This window comes from Aplysia californica, unplaced genomic scaffold (assembly GCF_000002075.1).
Source record: "Aplysia californica isolate F4 #8 unplaced genomic scaffold, AplCal3.0 scaffold00186, whole genome shotgun sequence".
In the NCBI taxonomy this organism is placed as follows: domain Eukaryota; kingdom Metazoa; phylum Mollusca; class Gastropoda; order Aplysiida; family Aplysiidae; genus Aplysia; species Aplysia californica.
The window spans coordinates 498,859-516,688 of record NW_004797456.1 but is presented as its reverse complement, the minus strand read 5'-3'; the positions used below and the strand labels follow the sequence as shown (position 1 = coordinate 516,688).

The 17,830-nt window shown below is 38.9% G+C and overlaps 1 protein-coding gene across 1 annotated transcript in view; it reads left to right on the top strand.

Moving 5' to 3' along the window:
- LOC101851866 (WD repeat-containing protein 25) overlaps positions 1-17,145 on the top strand; it is a 23,599-nt gene extending 6,454 nt beyond the window's left edge. Inside the window, exons 2-7 of the mRNA XM_005098576.3 lie at positions 5,710-6,691; positions 7,771-7,941; positions 8,683-8,852; positions 9,416-9,550; positions 10,502-10,642; positions 11,449-17,145. Coding sequence (XP_005098633.2) covers positions 5,758-6,691; positions 7,771-7,941; positions 8,683-8,852; positions 9,416-9,550; positions 10,502-10,642; positions 11,449-11,673 — 1,776 coding nt within the window. The 5' untranslated portion in view covers positions 5,710-5,757 and the 3' untranslated portion in view covers positions 11,674-17,145. The remainder of the gene's footprint in view (positions 1-5,709; positions 6,692-7,770; positions 7,942-8,682; positions 8,853-9,415; positions 9,551-10,501; positions 10,643-11,448) is intronic.
- Positions 17,146-17,830: the final 685 nt, after the last annotated feature.

Genomic DNA, 17,830 nt, shown 5'->3' with positions numbered 1-17,830 from the left:
ACACTTCTTCTTCTTCTTCTTCTTCTTCTTCTTCTTCTTCTTCTTCTTCTTCTTCTTCTTCTTCTTCTTCGTCTTCTTCTTCTTTTTCTTCATCTCCTCCTCCTCGTTCTTCTTCATTTCTCCTCCTCCTCCATCCACACCTACACTTCCTCTTCCTCCTCTTTCTCCTCCTCCTCCTCTTGGCATGAGACCGAAACCGGGAATTCCCGTAAACCTACTTTATGTACAACTGAACACAAAATACCCTCTGGCGCAGTCGGCACTCCGCAGTGAATATACAGTGTCGAAGCAAATTATGGCAATCGCTACAAAAGGACTGAATTTGACTTAAACTGGGCTTTCTTCTTACACATTTGATCTTATGAAAATACAATAGTGCAATACTACGTTTCAAGTTATGGGTACTGGCAAAGTTTCATATTTTTTAATTCGGTAGTTTTTGAGAATATACTGTTCGCAAAATTTGGCCTTAGCTCCATTAGTAGTAAGATTCCCACTTTTAACCCTAGAAGCGCTCAGTGTTTCATCAGAAGTAATCCGCCAAAAATGCCCTGGCCAATCGGTTGTAAACATGGGGGTATGGCGGGGGGATATTAGCTGAGATACCCGATACCTGCTACTGAAAAATGATCATTTACGGCTCAACAGATGATAAAAGGCATATATATAAAACCATATATCTTTTCTCAAAGCTGATAAAATGAGCCATTCAAAATTGATTTTAAGCGATTTATAAAATAAATACAAACAAGGCACAAAATGCGATAAACTCAACAATTAGTACATTAGCACAGCAGAACAAACAAGTGATAAAGCATGTAGTCGCTCTGCTGGACCACGGCACTTTATCGATCGATATCTTGGCCAAGAGACACTCTATGAGATCAAGATAACTTGCAAAGTCATTGGTCGCTATTTATAACTTTGACCTGTAATTTACTACGTCATTTTCCATATAAGGAATACTGAAATTTTCCACTGAAACAGGTCAGCGTCTATGCCCTTTATATAGGGCCTGCGCGCTTCACGGTCGAAGTAGGTCAGCCCTATATATATAGGGCCTGCGCGCTTCCCGGGTAGCCCGGCTCACGCCCTTTAGGGCCTGCGCGCTTCCAGTGTTAATTCCGATTTGCGTTTTTCAGGGTTAGGGTTACAATTAGGGTTAGGGACCAAAGCGAAACGTGCCTGAGGCTATGTAAAATGCAAATCGGAATTAAACGCGGGAATCTTAACTATCGCCAAATCCATATCAACAGATCTAGGCCAGTTCTATCTATCCCTTTGTCGTAGGCATGTTTTAAGTTCTGAATCCCCACACCCACATATCGGCAAGCTTTCCTCATCCCGTCATTGCAATTCTATAGGCACTAAAACAATGTGGATAGGCCTATCTAGTTAACTAGTACCAATAGGCCTTTTCTTATTAAAGATTCACAAGTTTCAATTTCTACAAGTAGTCTTAGTAGGCCTACACAGATGTAGGACCAAATTTATAAATGCTCTCTTCGGGAGAAGTGGTCCAGGCCTAACTCCGTAGAAATTTATACATTATGAATGTACAATCGGAAACAAAAACAGAAGTTGTCTAAAAAAAAAGGGGGGGGGGGTGTACAGGGGGGTCTGTCCCCTGCTAAATTCCCAAAAATAATGTTTTGTGACAGTTTTTAGTGCCAAAATTCTTCTCAGCACCCTAAAAATGTTAAAATAGTGCTGAAAAATAGTCTAAAATGGGTCTGGACCTTTTCTATAAATTTACCTGTGGCCTTTTCACCCTGGCAACTCAGTCAGCTTTAAAAAAAATTTTTTTTTTTTTTTTTTTTTTTTTTTTTTTTTTTTTACTAAACTTCCATTTTTGTTTCCGATTTTGAGTATAAATTTCTATGGAGTTAGGGTGGGACCCCTTCTCCCGAAGAGTGCCCAAATTTCGACCCAGCCAGTCTTCAGCTTTTTTTTAAAGATGTAGATTTCTTGTTGTAGAATTATAGGCCTGATCCTTGACATCATAAAATGTGCAGCTTCCAAATTCATCCCCAATTATGGAAGAGGCTAGCCCTACTTAATTACGACTTGATGGTTAGTCGTACTTAAGTACAGCTAGACTGGCAGGCTAGCCGTACTTAAGGCTAAGGACGGTTAGATCTAGACTAGCAGGCTAGCCGTACGGTTAGCCACTTCGCCCAATTATTGAAGTGCCATGGACTGCCATCTACAATGTCACAGTCGCATGGCCATGGTTTGCCGTTCATCTTTGCTCATATACTCTTCAAAAACATTACATTTTTATACTGTCCCGTCCCGTAATTGCCATCTCTATTAGTAATTTACTTTTCAAGTTTATGTACATTTTATCCCCGTAAGTTGCTCTTAGTTATTTGTCTACCCCTGCCCTGTTTGCATACATTTTTCCAATGAGAACAAAATGTGTTGTTGAGTTTTGAAGTTTTCCAGAAACTGCATGTTTTTTAACATTTATCTGTTCCTTATTTTTTTTATTGAGTGGCCCACTTGAGGTTCTCTTAGACTGAGAGTTAGTGCTGTGCGATTTTGAGGAAACAAAATTTCTTTGAAGCTCAATATTCATGCCATTCGGATACACAGTCTCTGCCTAAACGCACGCCATACAAAAACATGCTCTGCTCTAACGCACGTTTTCATCATATGAAGGGTTGCCTTTTACGATATAATTTAGACTTACAGGCGCACGGTCACTTCCTCTAAACGCATGCTCCCATCCGCGCAACACATCGACAGGTAAAGCTTGACAAAGGGAAATTTTCACTACAACCTGCACAGCTTGCAAAAGACAAGCCTAGAAAACCTTATATTTACTGAGACTGCCCCTCACGCTGAGCAAAGAGAGTGATGGACAATGTTTTTACACTCAACTTTCCACTGACACATAGGTCTACAGGGCAACTTAAGAGGTTCCTTCATCCTTTGGTTGTCTATCAAAAGGGGTATTTAAACCCTTGTTTTAGAAACTTAAAGGGTTGTTTTTTTTTGTTAATGTCTGACAATCTAATCCTCAAAGTCAATTATCTCCTAATTTTATAGAGAATTTGTTGCATGTAAACTTTTAACTCACATGCACATTCACACAGACACACATAGAGTGACCATGACTATGATTGAATGTTAACGATTTTTAATTAACTGTAAGGTTTTATTGAAACAACAATAAATAAATTAGTAATATTGACTAGAATTTAGAATTAGAGTTGTGTCCACTCAGAGAGAGAGAGGGGGGGGGGGGGGGGAGACTCCCACGCTTTTTTTTTGGGGGGGGGGAAGAGGGTGGTGATGGTTAGGCCAGTCAAAAATAAAATAAAGTTGACAAACCAAAAGGGGTCAATTCTGACCGTAATACACAAAGAAAATAAACTGTTTCATTATATTCTTCAGAGCTTCTGTCACAGACAAAAGGTGACTGCCGCGTATGTGTGGGAGTGTGTTGACTTGGCTTCGGGATAGTAAAGTAAAGTTGTTCCCGCATCCGATCCGGACATTGGGGATTGCCTTGTTAGTGAGACAACTTCCTGGGTCATGGATAAAATATTTTTGTGGTAGGGTGGTCAGTTCCTTTCCACACCGCCTTTACTTCCCCAACTCGAAGTCAGGTACCCATTACTGCTGCTTCGGGATAGAGAAGGGAAAAAATTATGCATGCCAGACGCACACCGCCTACATTTTAAAGCATAAAATATGCAAACCCCCGAAATGAAATTTTAAAGAGTAACGCTCATGCACCACCAAAACTTAAAGGGGGTAATCTGCAGGATTAATGTGTAATATAAGCCACATCTGTGTGTAATAGGGAGCCCTGGGTCTAGGACTGGTCGGTGAAATGTTGGGCGGTTGGGGGACTGAAAAGTTTTTTTGATTGGTCACTGGAATTTCGTCTTTGAGAGGTTTCTGACTAGTGTTTGGGTGACTGCATATAATGTTTAGTTAGACCTAGGCCTATGATGCGCAACACGTGTGAATGTTGTAAAATGCTAGGCCTCTTTAAAGATTAATCAAGTAAGCCTTATCAGCCTCGCTTGAAGAACTTATAACATACTTGTTCAAGTTGTATTCAACGAATCACAAGTTTCTCTGAATGTTACAGATCTATGATTCTGATGTTGTCCATGAATAAAATTACGGTCAAGGGTGGTCACTTGGAAAGCCATGTGCCTGGGCCATCATCTCTATGAGTATCACCAACAGTTTCCTCTTAGGCTATCTGTTCACGACATTTTATGGTACATATATCAGTACATTGAGTCTTTCTTTCTGCCCCCACCCCCACCACCCACTCAATACCTTTGTATTCTTAACTCCTGTCGGGGAATCCTTCATAAAATAGTCACGTGTCGTAACATTACGATTTATCAGCCAAAGTGACCCCCACCCCCAAGGGAGGTCTCTAGAATATCAAGGAATTGAGATGACTGCGCTAAAGAGCCCTCTCGAGCACCGTGCATTTAAGCAGAGACTACTTTTCCACCGTCGAATGTTGTTTTCGTATTTATGATAAGCCCAGTCCTTACTTCCGCTTTTCAACATTTGCTAACTATTCACAGCGCAGTCAAATGATTTTTTATATGTGATAAGTCCAGGGCTAACTTCTGCAGTTCTCAGTGCCATTGAATAGGGGAAGGAGAGCTCATTGCAAGCTACAGCTAATTTCATGGAAAAAACATTTGCTACCAAAGAGGTTATATAAAATAGAACATCGCTGCACTTCCAGAGCCAAGTGCCCTGGCTTGAGCTATTCATGTTGTGAATAGTAATAAATTCTTTAGAGGAGTATAAATATATTCTACCGTATTATTATCACTTGTTGGCTCCTCTTATCACTCTGTCTCGTAACCATCAAGTAAATGATATATAATTTCAGTATTCATCTCATTGAATTTAAGAAAAATAATGTGCCCCAATTTTACAATGGTTTTAGAAAAATGAGACGAAAATCCATTATCAGTAAAATAAAAAAAAGAAAAGAACTTTTCCTTAACATAGAAATATATCTGAGAACCCTTTTTAAGCTCAGGGCTAGTGGTGGATATTATAACTGTTTAATTGTTATAATAGGCTAGGAGTGAGTGAACTTGTATCTGAACTGACATGGAGTAACATTAGCAGTCACTGTGATGCAGCTGAGTGTATAACGTGCTGTTTAGCTCTGTGTTTACTGGACCTGACTCTCATGTGTTCTGTACGTCTTCACAGCTAAATCTATTTCTTCTTGAAGTTTTTATTATCCCATGTATATCCATGCTAAAACCATTGAGAGGGAATTAAAAGTGAAGCTGAAAAAACATACCTCATAATATGAAAGCCTTGTGCTAGTGTGTTTCTCAGGGTTTATGAGCTAATATATATATTTACTTAGATTGGTACAGATTTTAAGTCCTTTGCCCAAACTCAAACTTTTCTATTTTCAAAGTATTACACTACCTAGTTTTGAGATTTGAATTGAAAGATATTTCGTAGAAAGTCCTGAACACCGGCAAAAGTCATGAAAGGAATTCCTTGAAATTCTACTTTCTATAGCTTCCATGGTATGGTGTGGTGTAGTATTATACGGACTCGGCATTCTATTGTGAACATGGTTTTAAATTATAATTAAGATGACACAATCTAGTTTGCTTATGTTGATATTCATTAATCACGCGTTAAAGTATGCCTGTCAGGTCTCTCACAGTTCTGCTCAATGTATTTCAGACTCTATGTCAAGACGTTCAAATTCAAGGAGCTCTCCAGTTTGTGAGGATGGAAGGTCTTCTGATCTACACGAGTGACAGTGAGGCAAATTCCTCAGATGAAAATGAAATCATCATCAGTGCAGAGTCAGAGAATTGTGCGAAAGATGAAAAGTCACCTAGTTCTAATCTAGATGTTGAGCAAGAGAAGACTCGAATTTGTCAACCAGGTTCCAAGAAGAGTTCTGATGAAAACGCTCTTCTTAAATTAACAAATTCAGATGTGGAGGTGAAGACAGATAAGCAAAGTACACATATTGAAAAAACACCCATAGCTTTTTCTGATTTTTTGGGTTTAGGGTCACAGTCACTCTCTGGAGGCTTTGATCCAACTGTACAAAACAATCTGCCCCAGAGTCTTACTAGTGTTTCAAGTTACGAAAGTTTTTCTTGTAATGAAATTCAAAAGTCTGTTGATACCCCTTTTGGAACAGTTGAGATACCAAATGGAGACTTCTGGAAAGATTTTACTCCTGATAAGGACATGATTTTACAAGAAGGTCAAGGGACAGCAAATATGACAAGGACAGGTCATTCTGTGTCAACAGTCGATTCAAACAGGGCAAGAAAAAGATCCTCCCAACACATATGTGATAAAGATGGAACTTACTCTACATCCCCAGTGTTCAGCAGTAAACGTAGTTTGCACCATGGTCTTGTATACAGTTGCAGTAACAGCCAGCAAGAAGACTCTGATAGCTCTCATGCCTTGTTGACTAGAGTTGTAAGTCACAGTAATACTGTGGTGACTCCAGAAAGATCAAGCTCAAATAACTCTGAAAGAAAGATATTCTTCGTTCACAGCAAGATTGCTCCTTATTTACATTCCAAGACATCCTGTAAATGCAGCCATAAACTTTCAGACACATGGAAGGCTCATTCGACTGTGATAAATCGACTAAACTGGAATGTTCCAACTTATGCCCATCTTCTTCTCACAGCTGGTAAGTTTTTCTTTACAAATATAAAGTAACACAGATTTTATTTGTGTTGTGTCGTAATTTACAATGTTTCTCTTTTTGCAGATTTTTATGCCAAGGTAAATATTTTGTTACAATAAATAAATAAATAATAATAATAGATTATGTTTAAATGATCTCCATACGGAAATTAGGTAACAATGGCAAACAAACATAAAAATACTTAATTACAAACATACATAACATAAAATGTATACATACATACATACATACATACACACACACACACACACACACACACACACACACACACACACACACACACACACACACACACACACACACACACACACACACACACACACACACACACACACACACACACACACACACACACACACACAGATGCACCCATACACACACACACGTACACACATACACACACACACACACACACACACGCACACACACGCACACACACACACACACACACACACACACACACACACACACACACACACACACACATATACACACACACAATATTATACCAATACAGAACTATTTTACGAACATATCATTGCTGGTTGCCACTATGCAGTATCCTGGTTTTTGTGCAAGGGTTGTCGTCTCTTGCTCAGTGACCACCCATCTCACCCTGTGTCACCAGCACTTGCTTGACATTACTTTGGAGTCTGAACTCACTACTCCCTTAGCCAATGGAGCCCCCTATACTGATTACAGTAAGTCAACTCGGAACCTGAGACTGTGAAAAATGGGTATTAAAGATCTCCATATGTTGTATATTAGATCTATATGATTTCTCTACGAATGGCAGTATTGAATGTGTAACAGTGATTCTGTCCTTAAGTTCTGATTGATGTAATGAAAAATCTAAAAAAGAAAAATTAGTTTTGCATTTTTGGTAATTTAGTTTTCCATTTTTTATTAGAATAGATCTATAGGATTTATCGACTTGGAGTGCGTTCATTACTTTGTTTTTTTTAAGATGAATTAAAATAAATTTCAGTCTTTTTTGTTCCTCTCATCCTCTGAGAAATCAATAATTTTGTCAATGATTAATGCATTGCCTCTGTCTTCAGGAATGAATGAGGAAGTTCGGGTGTGGAATGTGTGGTCAACACTGGATTCTTGCGTTTCTGTTCTGCATGTTCATAAAAAGCCTGTAAAGCATGCTGAATGGAGTCATGATGGGAAAGCAATACTATCATGCAGTTACGATAGAACAGCTCTAGTTACTGATGTCGAATCAGGTAAGAATACAAAAATGAATACATTTATAAATGATCTTTTATTTTGTGATTCCAGCTTTGTCTGGACTTTTTTTTTCCAATGGACTTGTCGTAGTGGGACTGCCATTATGTCATTACTCAATCTTGATTTCATGATGCTTACTGTCAAGAGACCCTGTTTTTTCTGAGTCTGATCAAACCTGACCCTAAAACTTTTCCTGCCTATTACAGTTAGTTGAAATATCATACAACTAATTTAGTGCTGTGGGACAGAGTACCACACACTGTACTCCGGCAACCCCTTGTATCTTCTCCATAATGACATTGGTTAATCCTGCAACTATAGAAATATAGTTGAAATTGTCCAAGTTGGCCACCCATTGTCAAAGAGAAAAATGTTAGTCTTAGACAGGTGGACACCTTGGAGTATGTCATTATAAAAAATCAAGGGGGGGGAGAGTGGGAAGTGATTTTTTGTACAGTTGTTTGTATTGAACATGTAGCCATTTAAAAAGACTTGAATGTATCTATATATAATATAGGTAAAGGAATTGACAGGTGTAAAATATCTATTGTTGACACCAGTGAAATGGGCTTTTAAAGTAATTCGCTGGTCACTGAGGGGGGAATGGATTGCAGTGTTGACAATAAGGCCTTGTTTTATCCATAGAAAGTACATCCTTTGTAAAAGAATGAAGGTATAGAAAAAACTTGTTTCCCAACATTGCTCAATATTGCAATACTGTTGGGTCTTTTTTTCAGGGAAAGTGCTGTCCACTTGTGAGCATCCTGGTTTTGTGACAGCAGGCTGTGGCCACCAGTCCAATCCTTCATTGTTCATGACAGGAACTGACAACATGATTTTGTTATGGGACCGCAGAGTAAAGGAAGTTCCAGTTAAAAGCTTCCAATATAAAGACAAGTTTGGACAGGTTGTGTGTTTTTATTTGATTTCATTTCTTTCCACTCTCACTTTCCTACCGTGTAAACCTCAACGTTGATGCATTTGATTGAACTTGTAATGCCAAAGTAAGACTTAAAGATGAAAGGGGGGTATTTTGCTGCTTTTGCATTAGTTTCCTAAAGCTTGCACTGTTTTTTTACAGTATAGAAACATTGTTTTCTTTGCCAGCACTGAAGTGTCAAATAGGCATCACTTACCAAATTCATGTAATTTTGACAACTAATTCTTCTTAGATGAACATGGTCGCATTTCCTGTTTTGATTCGTTCTTTGTTGAGTGCGTGACCAATCTCTCACTGTTTATTAAGCTATCCCTTGCAAAATATGTATTTTACAATTTATTTTCAGTATTTTAGCGAGATTTCTTCCCATAACTTATTATGTTGGCATCTTTGAAGGCTACCTTGAGTATCACTTTAGGATGGATTTGTTAACTCTTAAAGGTGATCTTTCTTTTGGAAAAGTGCTCCCCAAAATCCAAATCCTGACTTACACTCAACTCACTCAACTCAAAAGCTGAACTTTACTTCAGGTTCAAGACATCATCTTCAGCAGTGAGCAGGAAATAGTGTCTTGCAGTGACCTTGTGGCCCGAGACTCTGCCGACAGAGGCATCATGGCATGGGATGTTCGGTCTGGAGTTGTGCTGTCGAACCAGATCTATCAAGTAAATTTTTCATTTGTGTTTTTTTTCAAGTTTGAATCTCACGTAAAACATTTTCTGGCTTTTCATTTCTTGCATTGACTAAATTTAAACAGAATGGGCCATCATTTCCAGGCAGGAAGGACATCAGTATAATAATAGAAAAGCCTTCTCCTGCAGAGATGGGGAAGTGCATAGCATATATCGATGAAAATGTAATCTCAAGTGCAAATGCAGTGGTTAGAACCACCGAGAGCAGTGCTTGCCAACCTAAGTAGTTTAGATAACCCTGGTAGTGAGAGATGTTGTTTAATACGTTGTTTGGAAATACAAGTAGGTGGGTGGTATGAAAATTGCAGCATATTAAATGTGGTAAAAATGGACCTTGGCTATAATAACATTGAAGAGCACTGACCTAGAAAATTATTATGCATTCTGAGCATAAAATTTCAGGAGCATCATTCCACCAGAAGGAAGTTGCATGCTCTGATCCTGCAGGTGTGTGGTCGATCTATTTATTACCCACCTTACCCACCTAACTACTGATGTAGTGGTTAGTGTTGGGGGGGGGGGGGGGGGGGGGGTGCACTCTAGTGAGGTCTGTCTCCCACTTCTACTTCTACTTTTCAAAGTAACCTATGTGGGTGGTTAGCGGGGTACTTTGGTATGGTTTCTCCATCTTTCCTATCAAACTCAAACATCTATGGTCCTTATCCCTCTTGCTTTTTTGTGTTTGCTACCCTCTTGAAAAAGCTTAATCTTCATCCTGCATCATATTACCTAATTGTGTTGTGAGTGCTGTATAACTCTTATTTAAACTAAGAGCTACCTTTGCCCAATTTCTGCTCCTAACAAAATGTTTGTATTTTACCGATTTGCCATTATAGGCGTACGTCTGTACAACAGGAATATTTATGTACTTGCAACAGTGTTTGTGTATTGAATTACACTTTCATAGTCCTTCATTATTCCCAGGAAAGGTACTCATGCACAAGGCTAAAAGTCCATTCCAGTAAGCAGCAGTTCCTTGCCCAGTCACAAGGAGGGTATGTGGCTCTGTTTTCTACAAGCAGACCCTACAAAATGGACAAAGCAAAGCGATTTGATGGTCACAAGGTAACATTTCCTCAGAGTCACTCCACAGGTGCCCTATTCATTGTTTAAAAAGTTTTTGAGAAAATTTATGAAAGAGAATGTTCAAATCAGAAGTTTGATAAGGGAACTTGATATTTTTAAAGTTAAAAGCTTGGAAGGAAATAACGAAACAGATAAAAAATGTATCAAAAGATGTCTCTTGACGTCTTTTTTTTTAACAATGGCTTTATCTGGAAACTCCAAGAAATTGTCTTGGACGTTTGGGGAACAAGTTTGATAAATACTAATGATTTGCTTTCCTAGAGTTTTGATATTTTTCTATATCTCTGGCTTGTACTGACACTTTGTTAAAATTTGTCTTTGTGATGATTTTCCTCTCACAGCTCAATAATCTCTGTGTTTCTCATTTGCTCTACCCAATGGCACTTTTAGAGATCATACTGTTAGAAGAAAAAAAAGTTAACAGACACATATATACACATGCACACTCATTTTGTATTCAGGTGTTCATTCCTCCATCAAATATTTGAATTCTCTAGAATTTTGATATATCTTTACAGAGTTTTGACTTTAAGTCAAGCTTACTTTAAAAAATTTTCAATAGCATGACAGCCCTTTCAATCTTTACTGATCAAATAATGTTTGTGTGTGTTCATTTACCTGGGTTGTTCTTTTTTTTAGACATGGGTCTAGAATCATTGTTTCATTAGTTTTTTCGTTCTAAGAAAGAAAGTAGGCTTTTATGAAAGTTCTGTCTTTATATATCAAGATACTGTGAAACGAAGCCAAAGGTTGGATGCTTAAACTTCTACTTAACTTCTCCACAGGTTCAAGGTTACAGTGTTGGCTTTGACATTAGTGCAGACGGCAGCCTTGTATACAGCGGGAGTTGTGAAGGCGGCGTGCATTGTTATGATCATCGCAGTGGACGTCTGATACGCAAACTGGGATCAGCAGTCGGAGATGTGATCACTGATGTGGCTTGTCATCCTGTGCTGCCTTCTTTTGTGGCATCCTGTACCTGGGCTGGCAGTGTGAGCATATGGTTTTAAGGACAGTATTTGCAAATTTGAAACTTTGTTTTTATGTCTACTTCACTTGTATTTGGACTGCTTATGTTATTAGTAGGTATGCATTACTGAGCGAAAATGATTCTTTGCAGGTGATCGCGTCAAAAATGAGTAGATCTAGAATTTTAAAACGTTAAACAAAATTTTTTTTTAGTCCCGCGTCCCGATTTGGTGGCGATATTTGTAAGTTACGAAAAAATGTGCCAACATGGTACAAGTTGTTATGCTTCAAGAAAAACAAAACACGAAAAAAAGGGATTTGGTGATGAAGATCAAGGCGGTAACGATGGTGATGCTGTAATGTTGGAAAAGATGTGCAAGTTAGTCTTTGTGTTAGTTTATTTCTTCATTTGGCGCTTACTCAGATCCCCTCGTAGGACATAACCCTCATTCCCAATTCCTTGTGTAGAGAGACCAGAAATTTGGAAACAAGTCGCCATCTTCAGTCCTAAAATTTAACAAAGGTATGCCGAAAAATCACACGAGGGCCCCTTTAAAGTGATGACATTGTTAGTGTGTTTGTTGCCCTACTTCTATGCTGTCCGAATGTCAAAACCGTGACCGGAGTGGGGCCAATAACCTTTGTAATATTTTTAACTAATAACTGTTAATGCAATTATGTTCCATAAAAAAAGGGTGAACTGTACAGGCTGGCTTGTGTGCTTACAAGTTATGGCTGTCTGCATTTGTCACAGATCCCGAGGCACTTCTGTGATTGTTGGAGAATGTAAAAAGTCTGAAAAACCATGCCCAGACTACCAGGGAATTACAAGGTCGCCTCTTCTTAAAATGCTAGCAGTGAATTCATCGATAATACAAACATATATACGTGCAAAATAATACATATAGACCTACTAAAGCAGGATTGGAGGACCAGAGATAAAATTGCGTACCGCGACAACTCAAGACACCACGGGCATTAAAATTATAAGCCCCATGTCTTTAAAGAGCTAGTCCTTTTTATAGACCACGATTAACGAGAAGGAGAAGACAGACTTGTAAGTATTAATTAATTAAGTGCACAAAATGTTATATCAATAATTACTTCCATATTCTATCCCCATATGATAACACACGATCACGAATGGCACCATTAAGTCTGACTACTAAGAGTATCTCTGTATATTGAAGGCAAATAAATAAATGCGTGCACGCCACACAGAGGCACACACACACACACACACACACACACACACACACACACACACACACACACACACACACACACACACACACACACACACAAATACAGTTTGACCCTTTCTAGAATCTTCAGAGTCTTCCACAGAGGTCTTGTCCTTGTTGGAGCTCTCGTGAGTGCTCAGGTTGACCGTTGTATCCTCTTCTTCCCTTCCTTTGTTAACAGACTCATTCTTAGGGTCGTTCACGTTTTCTACTGGCTGGCTCTGTGTTGTTGTAGCACGGGCTCCCTGACTCTTTTGTGTGTGTGTGTGTGTGATAGAGCAGAAGCAGTGGTAGTGGTAGAGGCACATCAGTGACCCTCTTGCCCACAGTGGTAGCACACAACTGTCGGCTTTGGCTGTTCCTTTTCATAAAGTTTAGCTATAAAAGAACCGATCTGTATCTCATTAGGGAGGTGGGTGGTAGGCAAGTTTTAGATTTAAATTATGTAAACTAGCAGATGAACCCTATGAGCGGGAATAAGGAAGCAGTCCTAAACCAGTAACAGAGAAATCTTGGAAGAAGCATGAAGTAAAAGACAGAAGACTAAGGAATTAAAGGAGGAAAACTGATCTGACTCACCTCACCCATTAGGCCAAAACTTCAGTGTAGACAACATTGTTTGTATGCCCAGTATGTAATTCATTTTCCTTTGGCATGTAGAGGTGCACATTATCCCCCAGAGCCAGGGCATTATTGTACGATCTACTTTGCTCGATACAGTTTAGTTTTACACATGAGTCATAGAAATGGATTATACATGCAGGAGGTTGTGGAGGTTGTTCTACACTCACCTTTCCATTTTGACAGCAGAAAGACTGCCGTTCAGACTGCCAGCGCAGTGCCTTGCAATGGCTACATACAATGTTGAAATCACCACATAAGTGCTTAAGAAGTTGGGCTGGAACCTGCTGCTCTTTAAAATCTTTTGTATTGACTGCTCCGGCTGAGCGACACAGTGGTTGTTTTCGTACTGGATGGTTCACCTTCTGATTTAGATTTAGACCCAGATCTACCTGTGCTAACACATTTCTTGGTTCTTGTTCCACAAAATGAATTCTCTTTCGTTTTGGTGTGAGTCGGGGCTTTTTCGGTGGCATTCTCAGACATAAGAACCTTTCAAACAACTTGGACAGGTTTTACGCGCTTCGATAAGTAAGGTATTGAGCAGCCGAATTCGTCCGCCTCGCGGTCAAGTGGTTGAGATATTAGATCTAGCTTAGATCTATCATCTAAGAAATAAGATCTACAGAAACAAAATATGGTCTAAATACTTTTGACTTACTTTACTTAAGATATTAGATCTATTTAAAAAATGATCTTACGATCGTGATAGAGGTAGATCTATATCTAGCCTTACTTTACTCAATAACTAAGGTATTGAGCAGCCGAATTCGTCTGCCTCGCGGTCAGGTGGTTGGGCTTATTATTGCCAGTTGGCGGAAGCTGTCGGAACAAAGGTGAAGTGTTTTTTTTTGGTTTCTTTGAATTAATAATTTTACAGTTTTTGGTTATTTGCAACAAAACGGCAGGTTTTTCTAAAAAATTAACTATCCCATGCAAATCCTCACCTAAATGCATAGAAAATTTCACAATTGTCTGTTATGCGGTTTAGGAGTCTATACGATCCAAATGTTTTGGGCCACGCTCCATTATAATATGATTCCTATCAACATGAGTTGGATCTAGATCTACTCTGTGTGTCAGAACCTGCAACTTCACTCTGATTCTGATTGTCTCCATCCTCACTATCACTGAACTCCACATCATCTAGATCTACGTTTGTGAATCTCGGATTTAGACCTACTTCACCTGATGCTTCAGTATCATTGTCTGAATCAAGATCTCTGTCTTCAAATTCCATTACAACATTTTCCTCATCGTCTGATCCATCAAACATTATTTGATCAAGCACCTCCTCTGTTTGAGACGGACACTTGCGTTAAGCCATTTTGCTAGAAAATTTCGTGTTCTTTGTTGCCTCGACTGCCGTTACAAATCGCCACAGAAAATTACGAAAAACGACACGATACGGTCAAGGGGAAATAAATGCAAAATAAAAATGGCTTAGCAATGTCGAACAAAAGTTTGTTCCCTGGAGTACCTTCATTTGTACTGCCACAACGGGGGTGAAATGCTATCAGACGTATGTGATTGAGAGGTAGAAACACTGTACTTACCCTCTGGCGTCAACTCACGAGCAGGAGAACATGTGAGGTTCAGTATGGTGGCGACTCTCCTGCGCTGGCCGGCTCAGATCACGTCGTCGGGCCCTCGGAGGTCACTTTGCCGGCAGCTACGAAACCGTCAGCCACTCTAGTCTCTAGTACTGAGATGGAAAAGAAGGGATCCGCTCAGAATTCCCGCCTCGCCTTTATACCCATGTTTTAGCGCCCCTAGAGTCACGGGGCGGCAACTCTGTTCAGCCCACTCAGCACCCCCTAGTCCCATGGGCCCGACACTCTCAATATTTCATTACTCCAATAACGATGTATTAATGTCCGATGCGTCTTCAATGGAGCTCAAGGCTCTTGGATATATTTGTCCGATGCGTCCTCAATGTGTTAAGCACTGTATTGGCTTTTCAGCATCTTTCGAAAGCAAAATCGTGGAATCTCCACAAACCGTATGTTTTCTAAGAATTGGTGCTCCTCTCATATCGAATCGATTATAATGCAATTATTTCCTTTTGAAAGTACTTAAATTCACTTTTCTTCCAGTATATTTTGAGCAAGCTAATTTCAACTCAAAATGCAGACAAATTTCAATAAATACTTTTGAAATGCTTTTTTGAACAGATTTTATTGAAATATTTGAGTTAAAAGTATATGGCTGAAAAACTCATCCATTTTTATATAAGGACCAATATACACATTGATGAAAGCTCAGATGCTTGGAAACATTCCTTGACCGAGCAAAGGTGAGACGAGAATATTGACAGCGAACATCATGCTGGTGCGTTGCCTATAAGCGTGTTTGAGCCTAGCTTATATATGTTCCACCACTTTTCTTTGGGTCACAAGAAGTTCATTGATTATTTTTTATAGATTTAAAGAGAAATAAATGTTTGTTTAATTTTTATTTTACAATTCAAAGTGCCCTAATCAGATTCAGTGACCCATTTCCACACTGAAGGAACACGATGTGGATACTGGTCAACTTTACAAAACCCCCTATTTATCTGTATTGTATCTCAGAGTTTTATTTTATGATATAAGCAAGATGCCTTAAGTGATGGTGCTAGGAGGATGCACTGGAGATCCATACAAATGATGCACACTTTATTCTCTGGGTTTAGTGCAGCTTCCTCATCCTTCTCCTTCTCTGCTCGAGAAGCTTTCCTCATTTAATGAACTGTGTTTTTGACGTTTCCAGATTCGAAGCTGGTTCAAATGCTCCACTGCTCTTTCTTTGGTGAAAACAAACTCAAATTGTTTTCCTTGAACTCATGGGAGAACACTTGATAGCTCAGTGTTTTTTTTCTGCATCTTTGCACATTTCTCCATGTATACTCGATGCAGATCTGACATGTTCAGAAATGTCATCTGCAGTTACGATTTTGTAGTTGATTTGCGACAGTAATGGGAGGGCATCTTCGCAAGTTTGTCAAAAAATTCCTCCTTCAGGAACAACTTGTAAACCTTGGATCTCTCATAGTGGGCATGATGTGTTCATGGGGGTGGGGAGGGCGCTTTTATTTTTTATTCGAAAAAGACTGTATATATACCAGCTGGTCAGGTCTGCAGTGGTCATGAACATTGTTTACAAACAGAAGAAATTCGTTGACCATTAACTCTTTTTAAGTAAGTGGTACTGAACGGTGTAATTCCTTCTTGAGTTTTCATTTGCTGTGTAGGATCTCTTCTTTTTCTATCCTGTTTATCATGGCATATGTACGTAGGCTCTCTTTTCCTTCCAAGAGAGTGACCAAACATAGTCAAAGCAGACTCTCCTGTTTAAGTTCACGGCATGTTACACATCTCCATTCTATTGTCGATTTTGTTGCTCTGTGCCTACAAAACTAGTAATTTTGTATTATCAAGACTACCTGCCTTCTTTTTTAAATTATTTTTTCTCTTTTGTGTCCTCAAGAGTTTGTGGCAGACTGAATCAAAAGTGTATGTTCACGTGTGTAAGTCAGCGTGCAAACTTTTGTGAGTACTTCTTAAATCAAAAGTCATAGATGTAGTTTCCATGAAGTGTGTGTGAACCCTCACAGGAATCAGTCGTGCATTTGAAGTTGTAGGCTTATTTACTAAAAAGAAAAAAAAATATTCACCCAAAACATACAATTCACAAGCCATTGCTGATTGTTAGAGGAGACATGCCTCTAGAGACACATTCACTGCCTCATGGCGAGAGGGGGAGAGAGAAAGAGAGAGAGAGAGAGAGAAATAGATTGATAGAGATAAAGATATAGAAATAAAGAGGGAGACATGGACAGACATAGATAGAAAGGTAGATAGATTGATAGATAGAAATTGATAGTAGATAGAGAGAAACATAGGTATCGAATGGTAATCGATTACGTTTTATTGCAAACGTGGGATGAAAATAGATAAAAATCCTGGCTGGACAAAAGTGGGAAGAAAACGGGTAGTAAAAAGATGTGGGACGAAAACAGGTGCACTGTTTTCATGAGTTATAAATCTTTGCATTGAACTCTTGTGCATTGTATTTGTGTAGCTTTGTAAGATATTATTGGAATTACATCATGTATGTTTGTCACTGTGTTTAAGATGTTATGTAAATTAAAATAAAAGTATTAGCAAGTATCAAAACATAAACAACAGCAACAACAATAATAACGACAACAACAGTAAAGCAACAGCAATAACAACAGCAACAGTAACAGAGCAATGAGATCTGAATGATTATGTAAAAATATCAGTCAATACACAATGTTAGATAAAATTGGAAGTTTGAGACTCTAATTTGGCACAATGCTAACAAAAAT